Raw genomic sequence first — 21115 nt, 5'->3', positions numbered from 1 at the left:
TACAACAAGTGCATCAGTTCAAAGTGCAGAAGTGCAGAAAAACACACTAGAGTGAAGTAAAGCGAAGTAAAGATTCCACCCTAGGCGATTGCCAGTATAGCGTCCGTGTGGATCGTAGCATTGAAGGTGCTGTAACAGACTAGTCAGGAACGGAAGTGCCACAGGCTGCTTCAGAATCTCGTGTTTGACTTTTATTAGTTTAATCAAAAGTCCTTTACTGCTTCTAACAGCTGTTTTGAATACTCTTCCACGTAGATGTAAGAAATAAAAATTACATTAAAGCTGTTTGGGCAGCATATGCAGTCTTAGCCTCAGATAAGACTCTTCTGTATTCAGAGCGATGTAGTGGTGAGATAGTGGGAGTAAATGTTATTTGAAATTTTCCCATTCACTAGCGTTAAGCTTCTCAGTCAATTGCCTGCATTATATTCACTTCCGTCAGTTTTTCGAATGCGATCAACCTTGCTGCCTCATAATTGGATTGATTGTTTTGATTTTTGCATACTGCTCCGTCACGATTGGATCTCCTTGTTTGAATGACGCTTACTCATCAGAGGAAATCCTTTAATCTCAGAAATTAAATATATTTCCTCTGCCTCTGACTGAAATATGCCTGTGGCATTGGCGACTGCATTCAGAATTTCACGTTTCAATGCCAGTTCGCCAGTATAATTCACCTGACGAACCAAAAGCCCTCAGCCCACTACAAAATGCTGAAAATAACAGAGTTTCAGGCTACTTAATTACATTACATTGACTAGATCTATAATGATTTCACAGCAACGAGTTTTAAATGGGTATCGGTAGTTGTTCAATGCTCGTTCAGAGCAATGGATGATTCTTCTCCTGGGAGGCCACAAGCCAACCAGGACGTGGTTGGCACACTCTAACCATTTACCTCTTAATACCTTTTAATCGGCGAAAGATTTTAACTGGTAAACACTGAAGATACCCGTCCTTTGTGTGTATTGTGCCTGTTGATTCCATCTCCGGCTTGAATCAGATATGCAGTAATATGCCGTGCTTTGAACGTCTGTTAAACGAACTGCAGTGCTCTAAGAGCAGGCTACCGCACGTTAGCAGGGAATGCGTGTCTCTCACGCAATGGATTGCTGTACTTTTGGACAGAATGTTTTGAATTTTGAGCACCTAGCTAATCAGTTTCCATTGTTCAAACGCTGCCGTGGTTACGACAGCCCAAAAGGTTCTGGGTCGAGGACTCGAGTGGACTTAGTAGCTGTTGATAAATGGTCCCGGATCACAGGACTGCCTGTAAAATATGATTTCAATTTCCTGAACTGGAGTAAAAAATGAAAAAAAAAAAATGCCACCGTAATTTGAAGCTTACATAAGAGAAACATAATTATTATTTTAAGCACCCTACGCCACCATTGTCATGGTATGGGGTTGGAGATCATTCAGTTGTAGCTGAATGTATAAAATGTGAATTTTATTATTTAATTGTGGAGCGATTGTAATATGGTAAGGAATGCACTAACATTATAAAAGTCTTCCCTGTTCATTATGCACCTAGCAAAAAGCTGTGAGCTCCAGCTGCCTTTATTTTCCAGGTTAGTAATTATTGAAGTTTCCTGGGTAAAAATCCCTTTTGTATCCACGTCGGGTTGTTCTGTCTGTGGAGCACTAATCTATTCCTTTTAACAATAGCTAGGTGAAACGCATCAGACGTCAGTCTATTAGGCAGTTCGCTTTATTCCAAAAAAAAAAAAAGCAGTGTTAGAACATGCTCTTTGGGGCAGAGTGAAATCTTCTGTGTTAGTCGTACTTTAATAGAATATGTCTGTCTACAAATGTACTCTGTCAGTGTAAAATGTGATCTTTTTTTTTTTTCAGATCTCAGCATTTTTTTGTGTGTAGAGGTCTTGGTGAGTGAATATAATACAATATTTTTCCTTTATTACCTCCAAAAACCAAGGCACGTCTTTGATGAAAAATAAAAAGAAATCCTTGTTACATGACTAATTTCTAAAGAAAAAAATCTCTCCATCTGAACAATATTATTACTCATTATTAGTAGATTTAGATTGTTCATAACTCATAATTCATGCACAACTAATTGCTTTTTAGAAGTTAAATCGTTTAAAAAGTGCGGTCATTTGAACGAAAAATGAAAAAAACCAATATGCAGCTACTGAGTTTCGAAACAAACGAAAAAAAAAAACGAAAAAAAAGCAACGCTGTGTGAAAGTTGAGTGGGAGTGTGGATTTAAGAGATCCTGTGCTATGCTTCGCTCTTTAAGATATTCGCTGCCTGCCTCAACGCAGTGGCTTCGAGAGATAGTAGTGGCTTTCCGGCACTTTCCGTGGGAACACCGCGGAGCTGGATTTTAGCCACGCTTCCCATCGCGGAGAAAAACCGTTTGATGTGCTCTAATCTGTGCAGCGGAATGAGAAACAGTGCCGCCGTAGGAATTGTTCACATCATTATTATTATTATTATTATTATTATTATTAGGTCAAGAGATGTTTTTATTTGAGAGGAAGTGCGATTTTCCAGTCTTGTGGTTCTTCTGTAGGCCGGTGTTCTGTAGCTGTTTAACCCGTGTCGGTTTCTTAATGAATGCTATAAAAAGACTCAATTGTGCTTGAACTGAAATGCACTGCGCCAATGTATCTTGCATCCGAAACAAATTACAAATGCTTGTGTGCACGTAAGGAAACAGTGACAGTACAGCATCATATTGCCTGCCTCACTAGTAGCTCCTGATCATGCATCCTCTGGTCCTGTCTGTTAAACTGCAGGGTATTGGGGGAGGGGGGGGTGGTTTTAAAAGAACAAGACTAGTTAGACATGCACCCAACTTGGAGATACTACGTATCTCCCCTCAGGTTAACTCTGTGAAAATGGATGTGTTGTGTAAATTGCTTATATAAGTATGTGAAAGGGTTCTACGTGTATTCAAAATATACCTAAAGGTAAGGTTCACTGTAAACGTGTTTGGGGGTCAATGGCAGCATGAGGTTGTAGCTTGAAAATTTGTACTTTGAGAGTTTTGAAGAGGGGAGGTCTTGATAAATAGTTTGGTTAGAATTTCGAAGCATTTGCCAGCACCACCTTTGTTCACGGTTAATTTTCTAAAAATTACTTTTCATATATAAATTAGTTATTCGTTTGTTCATTCATTCATTCTGAAGTCATTCAGCATTATTTAAGCTGTATGGCGTTCACCTCAAGTAAATTTTTTCAGCAGGTAGGTCTTTTTTGAACTTTATTTGTTTGACTGGCCACTCCTGCAATGCTGTAAATTTGTCCCACGCCCCAAGTAACAGGGATCCCTTGCGGAATTCTTGCGGGCGTCCTCAGGATCACTGACCTATCAGTGCGAAAGCTTATCGCATAAACCAAAGCTACGTTTAAACTGAGTGAATCGATAAAAATCAGCTTTGTGAATATGCACATTTCAGTCACTGCAGCTAGCTTCTGCTCATTTGCAGTAAAACGTTCACCGCATCATAATAAACAACCGAGAATTACAGCGCATCTACAGCACATTCTTTTTGGGGGGGGGGGGCAGCAGGGGGGTGGTCTTTTGAAAATTACTCCCCAATGTCATTCATTCTAGCGAACCACAATGCGTTGAACGAAGGGGCTAATTAGCATCCATTTCACCTCCGGAGAGGTTTGATTGCGGCGGTTGTCAGCGCACAGTCGGCGAGGTGAAAGCAGGCCCGTTGTCCGTGGAAACAGACTGTGGGGCTGTATTCCCTCAATCAGCGTTCGCTCGGTTCTTGGGGGCGTGATTGGTTAAGAAAACCGACTTATAGCCGCAGTGTTTTGCGGTGCAGCTTCATCAGGGACATCGACCTGCAGTCATGCACTTGAGTGCGGCACTTTACCAGAATTGCTTCGGTAAACAGCCAGCACTGGAAGGTGCCTGAGAAGCAAACTTTTATTCATCTGAATTGCACTGGATTAGGGCCTCTTCCATGGAGGTGATTGGCTATGATGAGGAGACTGCAATCAGGGGTTGCTGTTTGGTGTTTTTCTCTTCCTGTCAGCTCTTCATTCCATAACAGAACTCGTGTTTGCTGAATTATTTGACTGTAACAGAGTACAGTGTGTGGTAGAGGTCTGTAGTCCCCCAACCTCTATGCCACTTGCTTTTCTTGCAGTATAGCTAGAGAGCTAATCATTTTGAGGAAGCCAAAAGCTAACCTAGCTTTATTGACAGAGCTCCTTTTCTTTGTCTGACACTCAAAGTAGGATTGGATGAACCCTTGGCAATTGCATGCTGGGGAATACTCTGACTCACCGCAATTTGGAGGATCATCTAAAAAATCAGAAGAGAGTTTTCAGTCGTCTAGTTGATGGCTATTCAGGTTCGTGAAAAAAGGTGATTGAGTTAATGCTCTGCTCACAGAATGAATCAGAACGTGTAAAAAAAAAAAAAAAAACACACAGCACCAAGGAATGCACACAGTGATTCTCAAGTCTTAGAAATGGATGGAAATGTACTGTAGCAGCTGTTATTGCAGCTGTCAAAAGGTACGGCGTGTGGCTTTATTCTTCAAAACGTCTCTGGTTCACAATTTTTTCCTCCGCAAGTCGCACATGTACAGTTGAGTGGGCTTGGAATTATGGACAGGCATCTGGTGTGTTATAAAAGTGGCCTTGTGTGCTGTGAACCTGCACTGTAAATGCATTGTGTTTTGTTAAAAGACCATGTTCAGTCAATTCTTTCGTGTATTTGACCACACAATAAAGATGTACAGTTACATTTTTAAGAAAATGGCTGCACAGGTGAACCCAGCAGGAGAATGGATAATAGTGGTATTTAGAGTCACATGACATAACACTCTATGACATAAAAATAATAGCAGTGGATTTCCGACAGCTTATTGCTCTTTGATATTTCAGACCTGATTTCCCATATTATGACTGGCTCAATAACTTTCTCCCTTTACATACAGCAACTTGCACAAGTTCCATTCTTTTTTTTTAAACCATTTATACAACTGGATGTTTACTGAAGTATTTCAGGTTGTGTCTTTCTCGAGGGTAAACCACAGCGGTGCCCCCAGCTGGGATTCAAACCCTGCAGCCGCGTAGTTGCAAATCGTTCCCCTCGTCGTCATCATCATGCCACACTCTCGCCCCTTTCCGGCCGACTCCGTTTTTAACCGCGGCGTAAAAAGATGGCCGGCGCGCATCTCCAAAAGCGCGTGCAAAAAACGCTCTTTTTGGTTTCGGCTTTTCTGCGAAGTGCATTGAAATGAGATGAAAGGGGCCACGCTGAGCGCTATCCCCTTAGGTGCGGGCCCTGTGTGTTCGAATGCCTTTTCTTGGTTTTCGAGGCGACGTATAAAGAAGTGATTATGAAAGTTTCGAGCCAGGGGCTCCTCTTGATCACGCTGGCACTTCTGGGTGTGAATGCCTTGCGAGGGATGCTTGCTCAACTCCAGGGGCGCTTTTTCAAACCTGAATCGCAGCCAGAAAAGTGGAATGGGTGCCAGAGATGCCCCCCATTTGCCGCTCTTGTTCTCGAGTGTAGGCTTTCGCGGGGAAACTGTCTCCGAGGGCATCTTGGCACTTTTGTCCCAAGCAAACGCGAGAGAGTTTCCCCCTTTCCCCCCTCCCCCCCTTCCCTATCCCCCCCCCCTTGGGGGGAAAAGGATACTGCTGGCCTCTTGTATGCGATAAGATTTGAATAATTCCACCCACTCCCGTCCCTGAACCATATCCTCCCATCCAATGAGATTTCTGCAGGAATATCCCCCCTTTCTTCATTCTCTATATCAGCCAGTTAAGGGATAAAAGTGTACTTGTTGCGCTGTATGAATATGCAACTAAAACGGAAAAACTGCTGAGAGGAATTACTGTTTTTGGAAACTGGGCCAGATTTATATAATGCTTCTGACAGCTTTTTATTTTGTGCAAAACGGGCCCTTAGTGATGTCATATATATTTTTAAATATATATTTGATATTAGTGTACACTGTAGGGCAATGTAAACAGGCTTTATTTTGTTCGTCTGATGTGTGCAAGTCAGCTCATGTTGTACACGGAAAACCTGATACGTGGACATTATGTACATGTTGGCTAAAAACCTGCGAGTTATTAGTGCAAGTAGTTGCTTGGCTCAGTACATTTGCCTCACACTTTCTAGTTGTTTGACCTTTTTAGATCCTTGCTTTTAAGAGCACGAATGTTTTGTAATGAGTGGAATTGCAATAAATTAAGTGCAACGGAATATTTAAATTGCTTGTATTTCATCGATGTTTTGAAGTCAGGGTTTTATTTTATCTACCTTTTTATTGGTTCTTGTTTTTGTTTAGACCACATCCATTCTTATTAATGTCAAGAACAGCAACCATTTAAAGTTGATCAGCCAAATTGATTTCTTTGAAATCTGGATATCTGGACCGCAGATAACACACTAGCGATGCCAGCACCGTTGCCTGGCCAGTAATATGCTTGTTTGTATCATTTATTATGGCAGAAATGTTTTTGCTCTTCCCCCTGGGGGCATTGCATTATGAAACATGAAAATGAAAGGCAACTGTAAATGGTTTGCTTTGGACAGGAGCTGTGCACGCTAGCCTAATGTTTCCTGTGCAGTAGATCTTTTCCCTACCAATTTGTTATTCTTATTTAAAGCTACATGTTAATAATAATAATAATCATCATCATCATCATCATAATAATAGTAATAATAATAATAATAATAATTATTATTATTATTATTATCATCATTATCATTATTGTTGTTGTTGTTGTAATAATGTGTGGGGATCAGGCAGCCCAATGATTTGGTGCACTGGGAGTGCAATCATGGACTCATAATGGATGGTGATTTTAGAGCACTTTTGACCTCATGATCTCACAGGACTTGTGAGGTCATGGTTGCTGTTCACAGAGCACTGTTCATGATCTTCACCATTAACTCAACCCCCGGGATGATGTACTCATCACACATCAGCCGGGGTTGGAGAGGGACATTGTGAACCTAATTTAAACCAGGACATGCTCAGGTGGCCAGGTAGAGTCAGTCAGGTTGGGTTTTTTTTTTCCCCCAGGGAATTTCGTGCTGTTTTGCAATAAGGCTCCTTACTAACAGCCGTGAGTCAGGAACACTGCCCTCTACTGGCCCACAAACACCACCTCAAGCAGCCGCTTGCTTTTCGCCCGATCTTTCAAGTGCAGCCAAACCAGTTGTGCTCGCTTCGCTGCAACCATTCAGACCATTCAGATTCATGCGATTCCCAGTGCAAATGCAAGGACTCAATATCCCAAAGTTCTGGAGAGGTTTATGAACATACAGAGATGGAATGAATACATTACAGTGCAGTACATTTATTAATTTAATTATTTTTTTAGCAGACTGGGAGTTATGTCCATATAACTTAATATTAAGTCATTTTAATGGCCCTGGCACAGGTAAGTGACGAGGTGCCTGGTGACTGATCTGTAACAGGTTAAAGGGGTGACCGCGCGCTGGCCAATCAGCTACGCCGATCACAGTCCCTTTCAATGAGCACTTATAACCCTGCCATGACACTTCAGTATTTACCTTCACTGTTGGGCTCAGGGTCTGCTATCTGTTGGGAGGTGCAGTTTGTTCCTGTATTCACTCTGTCAATGTTTAATATTAATTCATCTATATATTTATACATCTGTGTCTTGTCAGCCGGTTGCATATTGTGTGGAGCCAGTAAACCGTGAAGGATTTGTAAAGGTGCAAAACTGCGCTCGCTGGCTTTTATGATGTTTTGCACTCAAAAGCCGGTCGTGTGTGCTGTTGTGGGAGGATTTGGCTCATTGCTTTTAGTTTATTTGAAATGCTTGACTTGATTTTATTGAATTGAACTCATTGTCATTTAATTTGCATCTTCTTCCTTGACAATGCAATCAGAGAAAAGCAAAGAGGAAGATGAAAACCATAGAACAACTGGTCTAATTTAACATTGTTAGATTAATCATTATTATACCATACCATCTTTTACGGACATGAGAAATATATTGAAGGTAATATATCCATTAAAGAGACAATAATAAATGGAAATATTCTTGCTTGAACTTTCCCTTAAAAATTCTGCCACAAGTTTATTCGGATATTCCAAAAAGGAAAACATATCAACACTCCGAGCTCCCAAGAATTTATCCCAAGAAACATTGCATTTATTCAATAAATTCTTGGGAGCTTTTCATTTTGGTATGCGGGTATATTTTTTTCCTTTTTATTTAGGATGGATGTGCACACTGACATTTTTCCTTTGTGTATTTATTTGAATATTACCTTGGCTAATTAATCAATGATTCATAAAGAAGCGGTGGGCTGTCAGGAATATTGCCTATTTTTTTAAAATGTGAGCACTTTTGAAACAAACTGAAAAAATATTATGTTATTCATGCTGTTGTGCCTGTGCAAGTCCTTTGATTGGTCCAGAAAACACAGAGGAAAAAACTTCACAGAATTATAAGAATATGGGGAGGATTAATCATTTCTTGCTTGGTGGCAATTTATTTGTTATTTCGAAATGAGTTTGCCGCAAGCTATGGTCCGTGAGTATATTGGCAATGTGCCAGTTCATTGCATTTATTTGGAAAAGTCAATGAAATTTGGAAAGGGAAATTTAGAAATTCTTGGACTGGAAATAAATAATTAATTCTGCAATATGCCTGAGTTGCTGAAGTGGATAAGTTTTGCTCTTAGAAAAAAAAACACATTTATTCGAAAGCAGCCAACAGTATTGACTGCACTGCAAAGTTGGTTGTAGGCCATGAATAGAATTGTAAGGGTAAAATTTACTCTCTCAGAATTGATCTAGCGCTGAACATTATTCTGCGCATCTACTCACAGTTGTAATACCAGCCTGCCCACAAATGTAATTGCTGTGAGTCACCCTATATCTAATACCTACCCACAGCTGTAATAATCATCGGACCAAGAACATAACTCTCCTCTGCCCACAGATGCTGTACATCTCCAGACCTAGATGTAATTTTTTGATGTAAACGCGGACAAATAATGCATTACAAAGCAACTTCTTTATTGAATGCCATTTGCTTCACGCAGTCAGAGCCCTCTGATTTAGACGGGGGAACGTCATTGACTGTACTCTCTGGATAGAATGTGTGGAGCTTGCATGGTACTGAATTGCTGTGAATATTAATCAGAGGTTGGAAAAAAATAATATGAACAGAGCTGTTTGTATTGGTGTTGATGCATGACTCTCTCCAGTTGGGTTAACATTACAGGTATTTAGCAGACACTTATCCAGAGCATTTTTACATGTGCATTGCATCCATTTATACGGCTGGATATATAACGAGGCAATGCAGGTTCAGTACCTTTCTCAAGGATTCAACGGGAGTGTCCTACCTGGGAATCGAACCCATGACCTTTAGGTTATAAGACCAGCTCCTTACCCATTACACTACACTGCCGCCCCATGATCGCAGTGCCACGGCACGTGTACCGAACCTAGACCGGACTCGTGTTTTGCTAGCCTGGACTGCAGACAGGATGTCGACCGCGGTGTGCAGATGTAAAAGCTCTTGGGTGGTAAAAAAAGAAAAATAAATGTCAGTGCGGCAGTAGGTTTTGGGAGACCAGCTTCTGATCAGTATGAATAGCTGTGTGTCATCCGGAATCTGAATTTCTGACGGGACGATTCCCTTCAGAGGGCTGCGGTCCCTTGTGGCCGAAAAAAAAAACTGCAAAACCGGTATAAACACAAACGCATAGTTCAGTGGTAAAGGCAGAGATGCAGACCTGCTCCTGGACTGGGGAGAAAAAATCTCAGCTGGTGTGCAGCCCTTGTACTTGAATGACTGATGTGAAGTTTTTGAAGTGGTATCAAAGGGAAATTATTGTATTTTATTGATCCCTCCAACTGGAAGTTTAGAAAACAAATCTTGCAAGAAATTAAGAAGTTTACCCTGGATGTCTTATTTGCTGCATCCAGAATCCAGAGCAGTTCTTTCATCCTTTAACCCCTGGATTTTATTGGACAGGGTCATTTTCTTTGATTGCCTTTTTTTTTGTTCTTCGTGGTCATAGTTTGGTGCAACAAGTTGAACAATAACCAAAGTGAACTGAGAAAATGAATTGTGTTTGCACTGAAAAGCACAAGAGAAGGAAATGCTGAAGGAGTTTGGGACAGACTGAACCATCCTGGATTGAATCCAGCCGACGGTTGGTGTAGTTGAGGGGAACTCTCTTTCTGTCAGAGTTTGGGACAGACTGAATCCATCCTGGAGTGAATCCAGCCGATGGTTGGCGTAGTTGAGGGGAACTCTCTTTCTGTCAGAGTTTGGAGCAGCGTGTCGCTCTTCCCCGATTCAGCAGGAGGGAGGACAAGCTGCGGATCCCCAGCGGCTGGCTGTGCCACCTGGCCCCCGAGATCATCCGTCAGCTCTCCCCCGAGACCGAGGAGGACAAGCTCCCCTTCTCCAAGCAGTCCGACGTCTTCGCTTTCGGGTGGGTGTCTGGCTTTTTTTTTATCCCTCTCTAACTCTCTCCATCCTTCCCTCCCTGTCCCCCTCTCTATCGCTCCCTCCCTCTCCCCCTCCCTTCTTCCATCTCTCTGCCCCCCTCTCTCCATCTTTCCCTCCTCATCTCGCTCTTTATCTCTCTCTCCCTCTCTCCATCCTTCCCTCCCTGTCCCCCGCTCTCTCTCCTTCCTTCTCTCCCTCTTTTCCTCTTGCTCTCCCTCCTCCCCTCCCTCTGTTCCTCTCTCTCCCCCGCCCTCTTCTCTCCCTCTCTCTCTTTCCCTCTTTCCTTCCATCCCTCCCACTCTCTTCCTCTCATTCCTTTCCTCCCTCCCACTCTCTCCCTTCCTCCCTCTCCCTTTCTCTCTCTCTCTCCTCCTTCCCTCCCTCCCTCCCTCTCTCCCTCTCTCTGCCCTTGTCTCTCTCTCCTCACCCCCTTCTCTCCCCCTCGCTCTCCCTCCCTCCCTCCCACCTCCCTCCCTGACCCTTCACAGATCAGTGCTAGCCTAGCGGACGGTTCCCCCCGTCCCAGGCTCACGTCAGTGTATCTGTGCGCCATTGTCCGCTAGCCTCCTGACAGGAAGGGCTGACAGCGAGTGGGCGGCCGCTGGTCTGTTGACTCCTAACACAACTGCATCCTCAGATGTCCCTGCATATGGAGGGTCTCTGAGGAGTCGCAGTGTCAGTTTGAGCGGCTGAAGTTTGGAGCACGTACGCAGCTCAGCTGGTCTGCTAGCCGCTGTGCTATGTCCACAACATTCGCTTCGCCCACGCTCTGTCTTTACCCCAGAAATGGGTACATGCAGGGGAATTATTTTTAAAAAACGTGACTGGAAATATTTTTATATATTAACCCTTCAAGGTGTAAGATCACAAATTAGTGTGTGATTTGTGTGTGTGTGTGTGTGATTAGAATGCTCTTAACTGAGCATTCTAATGCTGATGTAACAACCATGGTAATTGACAGCAGTGGGGTTCTAGAACTCTGGCTTAAAATTCTGGAAAAAAAAAACATTCCAAAAAACCTACTCTTCAAGGAGTTAAAAACCACACGACAGCTGGTTTGTTATGCTATGTCATGCTTTGTCATTTGTAACATGATTGAAAGAGTAATAACATTTTTTGAAACCCCTTTTAATTTTTGCAGCACTATATGGTATGAGTTGCATGCACGCGAGTGGCCTTTCAAGAACCAACCAGCAGAGGCAATTATATGGCAAGTTGGTAGTGGGATGAAGCCAAATCTGACCCAGATCGGCATGGGGAAGGAGATATCAGTGAGTAGCTCTACAATGATCACGCTTTGGTCATTATGCTTCCAGTGTTCAGCGGTGTTAAAGGATAAGGTCGGCAACATTTTTTTATTTTTCTTATGATCAACGCATCCTATGAAATGTACAATTTGCTCCGTTTTGAAGTAAACGTGGTGAAAACCACACTGGCCCTGTTTTTCGAGATAATAGGTTGCATTTTCTGAATATGAAAACGTGTCCTTCCTGAGCTGTATTTAATTATTGTGGCACACAATTTCAATGAATAGCTTCCTGTTTGAGCGCCACTAAATGGGGTAGGACAATGTCAGACAATGTGAGGAGAGTCAGGCAGATGCATTGTAAGGTTCTGGTCTTTTCACAGGATGTAAAATTACTCTGGGCTTATGCTTTAAACACAGGTAATGGGCAGCACGCTCAGGACCTTTGTGCGATAGGATAACAATGACACAGTTTTACAGTTTGTTTCTAGACCTGGATCCAGTGTGCATTTGCAGGGTTCTCAAACCCTGCGGTGTCTCTAGGTTTCCTTCCGATCAGCGGCCTGTGTAATCCTCGGAAAGAAGGCGTGTGGTCCCTTTGGCCAATGTGGTGTTTTAAGCTCAGCAAAGAAGTGCTTAAACACGTCAAAAACCACCAAGACACAGAATTTCTCCAGAATTTGAGTTTGAGAGCCCTACATTAGCCTGTTCGGGTGGTGTAAAAGATTTTTAAATAATTTTTAAAACGGCCTGTGTCACTAGCTGAAATGTGCAACTGGTGGTAAAGAAATTCAGTTTGAATACTGGAGAAAATGTTCGAAGATGTTTAAAAAAGAAAAAAAAAAAAGGATTTTACAGGAACATTGCTTTGTGCGCTCTTGCTGCTGCCTGTGTTGCCCACGCTGGCTGTCTCATGCAGTGTTCTCCTGCGGTCCTTTCTCCAGGACATCTTGCTTTTCTGCTGGGCCTTCGAGCAGGAGGAGAGGCCCAGCTTCTCCAAGCTGGTGGAGCTGCTGGAAAAATTGCCAAAACGGAACCGCCGCCTCTCCCACCCGGGGCATTTCTGGAAGTCAGCTGAGTATGTCAAATAAATTAGGAACAAAAAAAAAAAAATATCCCCGCCCCTTTGAGTGCACTGAATTTAAAAAAAAAAAAAGAAAAAAAAACAACCGCAAAAAAAATATATAATTCCAGCCGATAAGTACAACTGCCTAGACTGTGTTCCCCTATGGATTGTGTATGCACACGTGAGTAAAAAAAACATGTTTAGATAATCAGTGATATCAGTTAACTAGACTACTCAGCAGCCTTTGAGCTCATGTTTTTTGTTACATGTTGAACATGGATTTTATTTAAATATTTAATTACAGTATTTTTTGTTTTCTTTTTTTGTTTTTGTTGACTTTTCGGTTATCAGTTTATTTATTAATGTTATTTATTTTAAGAATGACTTTTTATTTTGTGTCATGAATCACTTCAAACTGAACTGCATTTTTATGAACGAAATGCAAATCCAAGTGTGTGTTTTTTTTTTCTTTTGTAAGAAAATGTGGTTTTAGATTGAGTGTAATTATTTTTACGAGGTGTGAAATGTATTTTTTGCTTTCGTATTATTTTTTTCCATTTCTTCTGTCCTTGTCATCCGTCTCTTTCACTGTTTGATTCATGCACTGTCATGTGTGGTTGTCTGTGTGTGTGGTACGCTCAGTCACAAAGCTTTAATTCCTGGGGACTCTCACAGTGTCTGTCTCACTGCTGAATGTGACGAGGGGCATCTCCCTGCCTGTGAGTGGTGATGTCAGCAGGCGCTTCTGACTTCCTCCTATCTACAAAAGCGAATGTTTTCCGTTCGGGGCGAAATTGGAACAAAAGACGATAGCGTACTGACCACTGTGCCAATCGCAGTCCGTCGCCAGAGGTCACTTGTGATGTGAATTTGACACTTGAAATGTAAACAACGTGCTAACTGTGACAAACTCATGGATCCCTTCGATGAGTAGCTGATATTGAGCCTGTGGGGGAAAAAATAGCATGCCTGTAAAGGCGCCTTGTTTCATTAGGATTTTTTCATTGACGGGTTTGAGGTTCACTTTTTTAAACAACGCAGTGTTACGTTCGTGTGCGTAAATGTGAGAGATGATATTTACAGTCGCGTTTCAAGAGAGAGACACGACTACGACGGTGACAAAAAAAACAATCGTGCCAATTGCGAGCCTTGCACTTAATCTGGTGTTAAAATATATCCCTGATTCTGAAACGGTAAAGTCTCTGTGACTGTCGCATGTTTAACCGTGAAGTTAAAAGATGCGTATGTACAGTAAATACTTAGGCTACTGCATCTGGTCATTTTTAAGTTAAGGAGGACTCTATGAGCACACACATTACCCGATTATTTGAACCTCTGACTTGGTTCATAAAATGGTTTCATTAGTCGTCTCAGCCAACTGTAAAATAAATCCTATGGTAGGTCGTAAATACAGTGCCACGCCTAATCAAGATAGACAATCCATTGATGTACAGCACAAAGTCATTTACCCTGTATATTTATCATATATATTTATCATATATGCCAGTATCATTACCGCATTCAGTACAAATATTTTGCTGCTGTTTTGAAGAACACCTATCTATTTTGGAATCAATCTATTACTGGAATTCAGATTTGTACGAATTGAATGTGGACCATCTATATTTGTAAGTGTACTCCACTGTTTACAACTTCAAGTGCATGAAATGCTTTAGGAAGGGACAGGCCAGCGTTGTTTTTCCAAAAGAGGGAAGTTCTTTATTTAGTTTGTGATTTTTAAAACACACAAGTTTCTTGTAAGTGCACTGGAGTATTTTCTGAAAACAAAAAACAAAAACAAACCTAATACATGTTCTTGCTGTAGCACCGTCAAAAAATTTGGTTGCCGTGCTACCGCGAGCTTTGTAAAAAATCATAGTTGTGTTAAGAGAATGATTGTAATGTTATATTTGTACAGTATCATACTATGAAGCAACATGTATTGTTTTGAATCTGGAGCTGGAAGGATATTTATTTAACAAAAGCCGGGTCAGCTTTTAGCCTGCACCGTTTTTAGTGCCAAGTGTATTTAACAGATAGCGGACTTTATTAAATATTTAGTAGACTTTGTTCTGTATTCCATATTCTGTGTGAACTCATATCAGTTTTTGGTGTGCAGCACTCTTTCTTCATTTTTTGGATGTTTCAACTGTGTTGTGGTTTTTTGTCGTACTTTTGTCCACACATAATTTTTTCCTTTTCGTTTTCCTTTTCCAAAAATTTGCCAGTTTCCCTATATTTCATCTGCATTGTTGTTGTTTATTTATTTATCTATTTATTTATTTGTATTCTGGGTCTTGTATTGTAGAGTGTAGTTGAAAAAGCTTGTATTTTTGCTGCCTTATGGTTCATGGCTAAGTGACTTAATGAATTTATCACAAAGTTTTGATTTGCACTCATCATTAATGACAATAAAAATGGGTTCATTTTGGACTTTTTTGTTTATTTTTTCAGTTGTTCAGTATCCTCCCCTTCTCCTTTCCATGTTTTATATTTTCAGTTTTGAGAGTTAAATTACAAATATCCATTAGCAACCTACTTAAACCATGTATTATAAATTTTATAAAATTTTATAAAGTCTGGGCCAATTCAGTTGTCGCCAGGATAACATGAAAAGTATATATCTACCTCTGTCATTCAGCTGGAGTTGCACACACAAGACAATTTATCTATCAACTGAAATTCCAATACAAAACTAGAGTATGGATGCTCTGTATGCTATTGCTATGCTATGTAAGCCCAAGCTTGATCACATTAGCTCAAAGCTAAAGGCAAAGCCTGTTGCACTTAGATGCAGTCTTCAAATATCCCTAAATATGTTTTGTATGCCGAACACTTCGTAGCTCAGTTAAAAATTAAAAAGCTTGCTCTGTGATAAATAAGAGTTGAAGAGATTGATGCAGCAATTCAAGAAATTATTCAGGGGGGCTTACATTAACTCCATTCACACTCTGTCTGTTAGAACACCACCTTGCATTATAATGTTCTAGGTATCAGATAAAAACGAGAGGTAAGTGTATGACACTGATCATTATTTATACCACCAAAATGTATTTATTTATTATTAAACGGTTACTATATAATGGTTAAATAAAATGTTAGTCTTGCTCCTTTAAAATTTTAATTTTTTTAATTTTTATTTTTAGAATTGACGCTTTTTATATTCGTGAATATTTCTGGTGGAAGTATAGGGGGGCGTAACCATGGTGTTATGATGCAATTGTCAGTGATGGAGAGGACAGTGACCATAACCAATGACTCACTCCCAGACTGTTGACCGTTGCTGTCAATGTGTGGATTCTGAAAGGTCGGTTATTTATACTCCAGGGCTGACACCCTCTCATTGCCTGTCATTCAGAGTCATGCTAGCGACAAGTTCGGTTGAGCGTTTCTGGTCCTCTGCAGAAACTCATAACTTAGGTGTGCCAAAATCCGTTGTCAAGTATACGGAGCGAACTGATGTAAGAGGTTTATTTAAGCCTGGGGTTTCTCCAGTATACAGAAACCCTGAAAGAGCAGTTGTGTCGGAGGTCTGCGCTTATCTCAGTGCAGGGCTGATTTTACTAATTGGTGCCGTCTAATGCGTTGCGTTTCCCGGATTCCCACGAGGGGATAATTGGCCACAGTCCGCTACAAAAGAAGTCGAGAAGAAAGCTCTGATGCCGCATAATTGTTCGAAAAAGCAAAGACACGAGAGGCTCTTGTTTCCTTTTTTTATATAGCTTCTTTTTCGGTATTTATTTATTTATTTGCGAAGCCTTTGAAACAGAGGGGAGACTCGGTGCGGAGGGACATTCCGCCCTTGCGTTAGAAAGAGAGGGGCTCAAACACTCCCCCGCCTTTGGCCCCAGAGAATTAAAAATTATAATATAAAATAAATGAAGAAAAAAAAAGACAAGGGAGCCGCGTATCCGGAATCTCTAATTAGTTTTTGCAAAAGTGAGGCACAGGTTACCTGGGCAAAGCGGCGCTTTATTTGCGGTCAGGAGGTCACACATTTCAAAACCCGGAATTTGCGGTGTAATGGTCGCCTCAGGCGCTGCGTCTGAAATTACGGCGTTATGACTTGCGGAAAATAAAACCGCTGTTTCGCGGAATCTCAAGTGTGGCCTCACTTAGAGAGAGGTCTCGGTACTTAATGGACTCTCGGCGTCATAATAATGCTCTGACCAAGAGACAAAATCAGAGATAATGTAACTGTGTAGGCGATGGAAGATAAAGACGAATGCTGACACTTGTAGGATACGCATGCTCGCGATAAAGAGAATGGCAGCATACCTGATCTGTGTTATCGATAAAACTCAGTCTCATTGTTTTTTCCAGATTGAATTCCAGTTAACAGTTGACATTTCTTTTGTTGGCAGAACAGAGGCAAATTATTTCCTAGTATATCTCCGCAATTTTAAAGATGTCCACGGACACGAAGTAAGTTGATCATCGTTCGGCATACGGCAACAGATCAGTTTGACCAATCAAAACTCTAGGACCCAATTTTGCAAAAACATTCGGCTTTTCAATTAATGACGCTGGGCCGGGGGTGTTTTATTTGTGATAATTTCTTTACCATTTGTGGTTTGCTGAATTTATGCAAGCATTGGTGTCAAGACATAACAGCTTAGCTTGAGAAAATAACAAAAGGAAAAATGCTAGACTTCCTATTGTGACAACTAATATGGCAACTGACAAAAAGATAACAGTAAGAACTACAATTCCCAAGATGCATAAAGTGACACGAGATTAACCTTCATTGCAATTAATACCCCTTACACCTGTGTGATTGCACTGTAATTGAAACTTGAAATGACTTAATTACACAGTAGGCCACGTGAGCTGTGTGCTTGATATGAATAACATTTTTTTTTATTTTTTTAAACGTCTTCATGACCCCAAAACCCAACTGTAATCCTTGTAACTCCACACAACATAATTTGCTTGTGTAATGAAGATTTAGTCGGTAATAACTCTGGAATAATTGATAGGCATGGGGCAGTAATGTTCCAACAGCGTCTAAAAAGGTGGCACGGATCTTATTGGTTTTGTTCTGTTTTTCTGCCTGATGTTTCACTGATTTTTTTCTGATTATCTTTTGTTGAAACCTTTTGATCCTTCCATGAATCTTCCACCACCCACCCCCCCCCCCCCCCTTCCCATTTTCATTTACTTCATTCCAAAATTCATACTGATTGAGCTGTGCTGAGAGAAACAAAATCTCCAGGTAAACAGAACCTAATTTCTCCTCTCCTTGTCGTTCAGTCACATCATTATAATGTCAGTCTGAAATGGAGGTATGTAAACACCAGCAACAAAAAAACACAGTGTCTCTCCGTCCAATCAAATGAGCATGTGCTATCCGTTATTCTCGGGCAGCATTATGTCTTTTCTAAGGAAATAAAAGGCCTTGTCGTGGGAGGATTTTGGATAATTTAACGGCACATATAATTGGCCTGAAAAGTCAGCTTAGAATTTACAAAACTGTGTGGGTTTCTCCCCATTCAACCACAGACACCCACATTTTTCATAGGAGATGGGACTCATTATCCAAGAAATATTAAATTATCTGAGAGAGGGAGAGCGAGAGAGAAAGAAAGAGCGAGAGAGACAGAGAGAAAACAAATCAGCAGTTCCTTTAAATTACACCAAACCCTAGAGGTTCAGAGCGTAGCGCTGGTATGGACTGTGCGTGGAATTCTCTATTACACCCTTCTGGCTAGCTAAGGTCCAGGTCATATTAAAGAAAGAGACATTCATTATTCACAATAACCAGCTGGCTTCTCCCAGTGGTGCAAACCAGGGATTTTGAAGTGTTCATGTCACGATTGCAAAACTTCCTTGTAATTTTCCTCATAGTTTCCATCTTTCAACGATATTTTTTCAGTTGTATGGAAACAGGTGTTTCAATTTGAATGGCATCTAGTCCCGATGCTGTTGTACTACTGGGTTTAGATTCCCAGAGTATCCCCCAGCTTTAATGAGCAAAAAATAAAATAAAAAATTCTGGCTAGATACATTTTAATATCCTCGAAAAACTAAACTTGCCCCACAGAATAAATCTGACCCTGACAACTCTGACCCGCTGCTCCACGGAGTCCTACCAGCCAATCAGAGGAGTGTATGAGATGCACCACAGTCCCTCTAGATTCGCTGTTCACCCACACGTCGAGCTCAGAGCTCAGTAGTCGGGATTTAGGCAGCAAGTGGAGCTCGGGTAGGCGGGCTTTCTGCACACGCACTTTAAGTGGTAAATAATTTATTAAACTTGTCTTCTTTAATTAATGTTTCGCTCCGGTCAGGCTTTGCGACTGGGAATGACTTTGTTCTGTGCGTCTGATGTGATGTGATCTTCCTCGTGTCTCCACCCCGGGCGGTCCCTGGGCTGAGGGGGCCCGGTAGAGCGGGGACGGCGGCGGGGGGGGGGGGGGGAGAGGGGCCCGTTTGCTGACGAATTCTCTGTTTTTGTTTCCCTCCTCTTTGCAGGCTGTAACAGAAGCCGCGATGGGATTGTGCCTTTTTTGATTTTTTTTTTTGTTTCTTTTTGCGTGAAACCCACTGACCCCCCCCACCGAACGCCCCCCAATCCCCGCCCCCCCTCCCCCCGCCCTCTCTGCCCCACTCACTGACTCCTCCCCTTCCCTCCCACACAGTAAAATGTTCAGTGTTGAATCAACTCTTACAGGGTGCACATGGTTCCTGTATGACTCACATGCACTTGACTAGAGCTGAACTAACGCTGGACATTTTACTGCCTCCCCCCCCAGCACTTCTGTGTCGTAAGTCCCACCCTCAAACAACCACCGATTCTGCCCCCTTGCCCCCATCCCGCCCCCCTTCCCACAACCCCTCCATACTTGTATCAGGAGACATCCTGAGCGAAGCCCATTCGCTGCCCAGCACGGTGGCTCGCCAGCGGGGGGCCTCGGACCAGAATCCCTTGCAGCCGACCCCGTTCTCGCCCTCGATGCCTCAAAGCGTTCCGCGCGGCGCCTGCTCTCTCCTGACAGCTCGGCTCCGCCTCTCATCCGCCGAAACAGACGACGAGTTCGCCATCGATATTCGATAGCGCCGGTTTCTTCCCCGCCCCCTCCCTGGTTTCCCCCGCATGCCCATCGCCCCCCCACCCTGACCCCCACCTCCACCCCCGCCCTCCGCGTGTCTGCGAGGAAGTGGTCATTAGCGCTGTTCTTCACCGATCTGTCCACGTCATCCACGCCCTCACTGTGAACTCCGATAGGCGTTGCGGTTGTGCAGCCATTTTGTGAAGCTCGAAAACGTGAAGCATTTTCTCCTCTTTCACCCGCCTTTGTTTTCCCCAGTACGTTCGCTCATTCACCGCCCAATCACAAACGCCACTTGTCATTGCCATGCTCGAATCAGAGCCCGACCGTTTGTCCTCTGTACTGTCCATGCTAGCATCCATACCGTGTGTCATCTGTCTCTGACATTTTGTCATCCACGGTTTCATTTGTGAACAGGCTCGACCTGGTCATTTAAATTCATGTGAGTACCAAACATGAAAAGGGTTTTGCAAAATAAATGCAAAGTACATACGGTATGACACTGAGGGTATGGAAGCAACAATGCAAGGAGCCAATCATCGATTTTTATTTGCATTTATTATTATTATTATTATTATTATTAGCTGAGAAAAATAGTTCCCAAAACTTTACAAATTTTTCAGATGCTACCCTGGAGTCTTTTACCGATTGAACATGGTTTTCACGTCTCCTTAACTTTTAACAGTCACGAATGCAAACTGACAAACTAAGTACTACCCGATGACAGGACTGCAAATGTGGATGGATCATGCAGGTGTAAACTGGGCAGCTCCTTTGACAGGATTTGAGTATTGAAGTGTTAACTACATTACGGAGGGAAGGAAGTGTTCTCATTGATATTCAATGGCTTATGGCTGATTTGTACAGAGGTATTTTGTGTTTAGAACATAATTTTAGTGAGTGGCTTTTTATTTATTTTTATTATTATTTTTTGGATTTGTCAGACATGTTTGTAGGGAGAACATTATTATTATTTTTTTTTAAGTGCTTTGGTTGAGAGACAGTAAATTGAAAAGGGGTGTATGTCCACCATTTCGGCTCAACCCCGTGCATGCAGAGTGCCTGATTAAATGCCCATAACGCAGAATGCGAACGCGCCACAACAGCAGACCAAATGCCAAACACGCAGTTACCTTGTCCAACACCAGTCGCGGGGAAATCGAAACGCAAAGCTACCCACTGGCACATTGCCTTTCACCCACGCTGTCCAGAAACTTTTATGTATAATACAACTGTACTTTTAGGCATTTAGACGTGCTGCGCAACTGAGTTCGTAACTGTTAAATATT

The 21115-nt window shown here is 42.1% G+C and overlaps 1 protein-coding gene across 7 annotated transcripts in view; it reads left to right on the top strand.

Moving 5' to 3' along the window:
- ksr2 (kinase suppressor of ras 2) overlaps window positions 1-19342 on the top strand; it is a 93509-nt gene extending 74167 nt beyond the window's left edge. For 4 of the 7 annotated variants that reach the window (XM_064353651.1, XM_064353652.1, XM_064353650.1 and 1 more), the window contains 3 exons: window positions 10311-10445; window positions 11604-11733; window positions 12653-15207. In XM_064353651.1, the coding sequence (XP_064209721.1) occupies window positions 10311-10445; window positions 11604-11733; window positions 12653-12799 (412 nt within the window). In that variant the 3' untranslated portion in view covers window positions 12800-15207. Of the gene's footprint in view, window positions 1-10310; window positions 10446-11603; window positions 11734-12652; window positions 15208-19248 lie in introns of those variants that run through there. The other 3 variants (XM_064353653.1, XM_064353648.1, XM_064353649.1) reach the window with 2 other exon arrangements.
- Window positions 19343-21115: the final 1773 nt, after the last annotated feature.

This window comes from Anguilla rostrata, chromosome 10 (genome assembly GCF_018555375.3).
Source record: "Anguilla rostrata isolate EN2019 chromosome 10, ASM1855537v3, whole genome shotgun sequence".
In the NCBI taxonomy this organism is placed as follows: Eukaryota; Metazoa; Chordata; class Actinopteri; order Anguilliformes; family Anguillidae; genus Anguilla; species Anguilla rostrata.
This window is presented reverse-complemented; position numbering and strand designations above follow the sequence as displayed.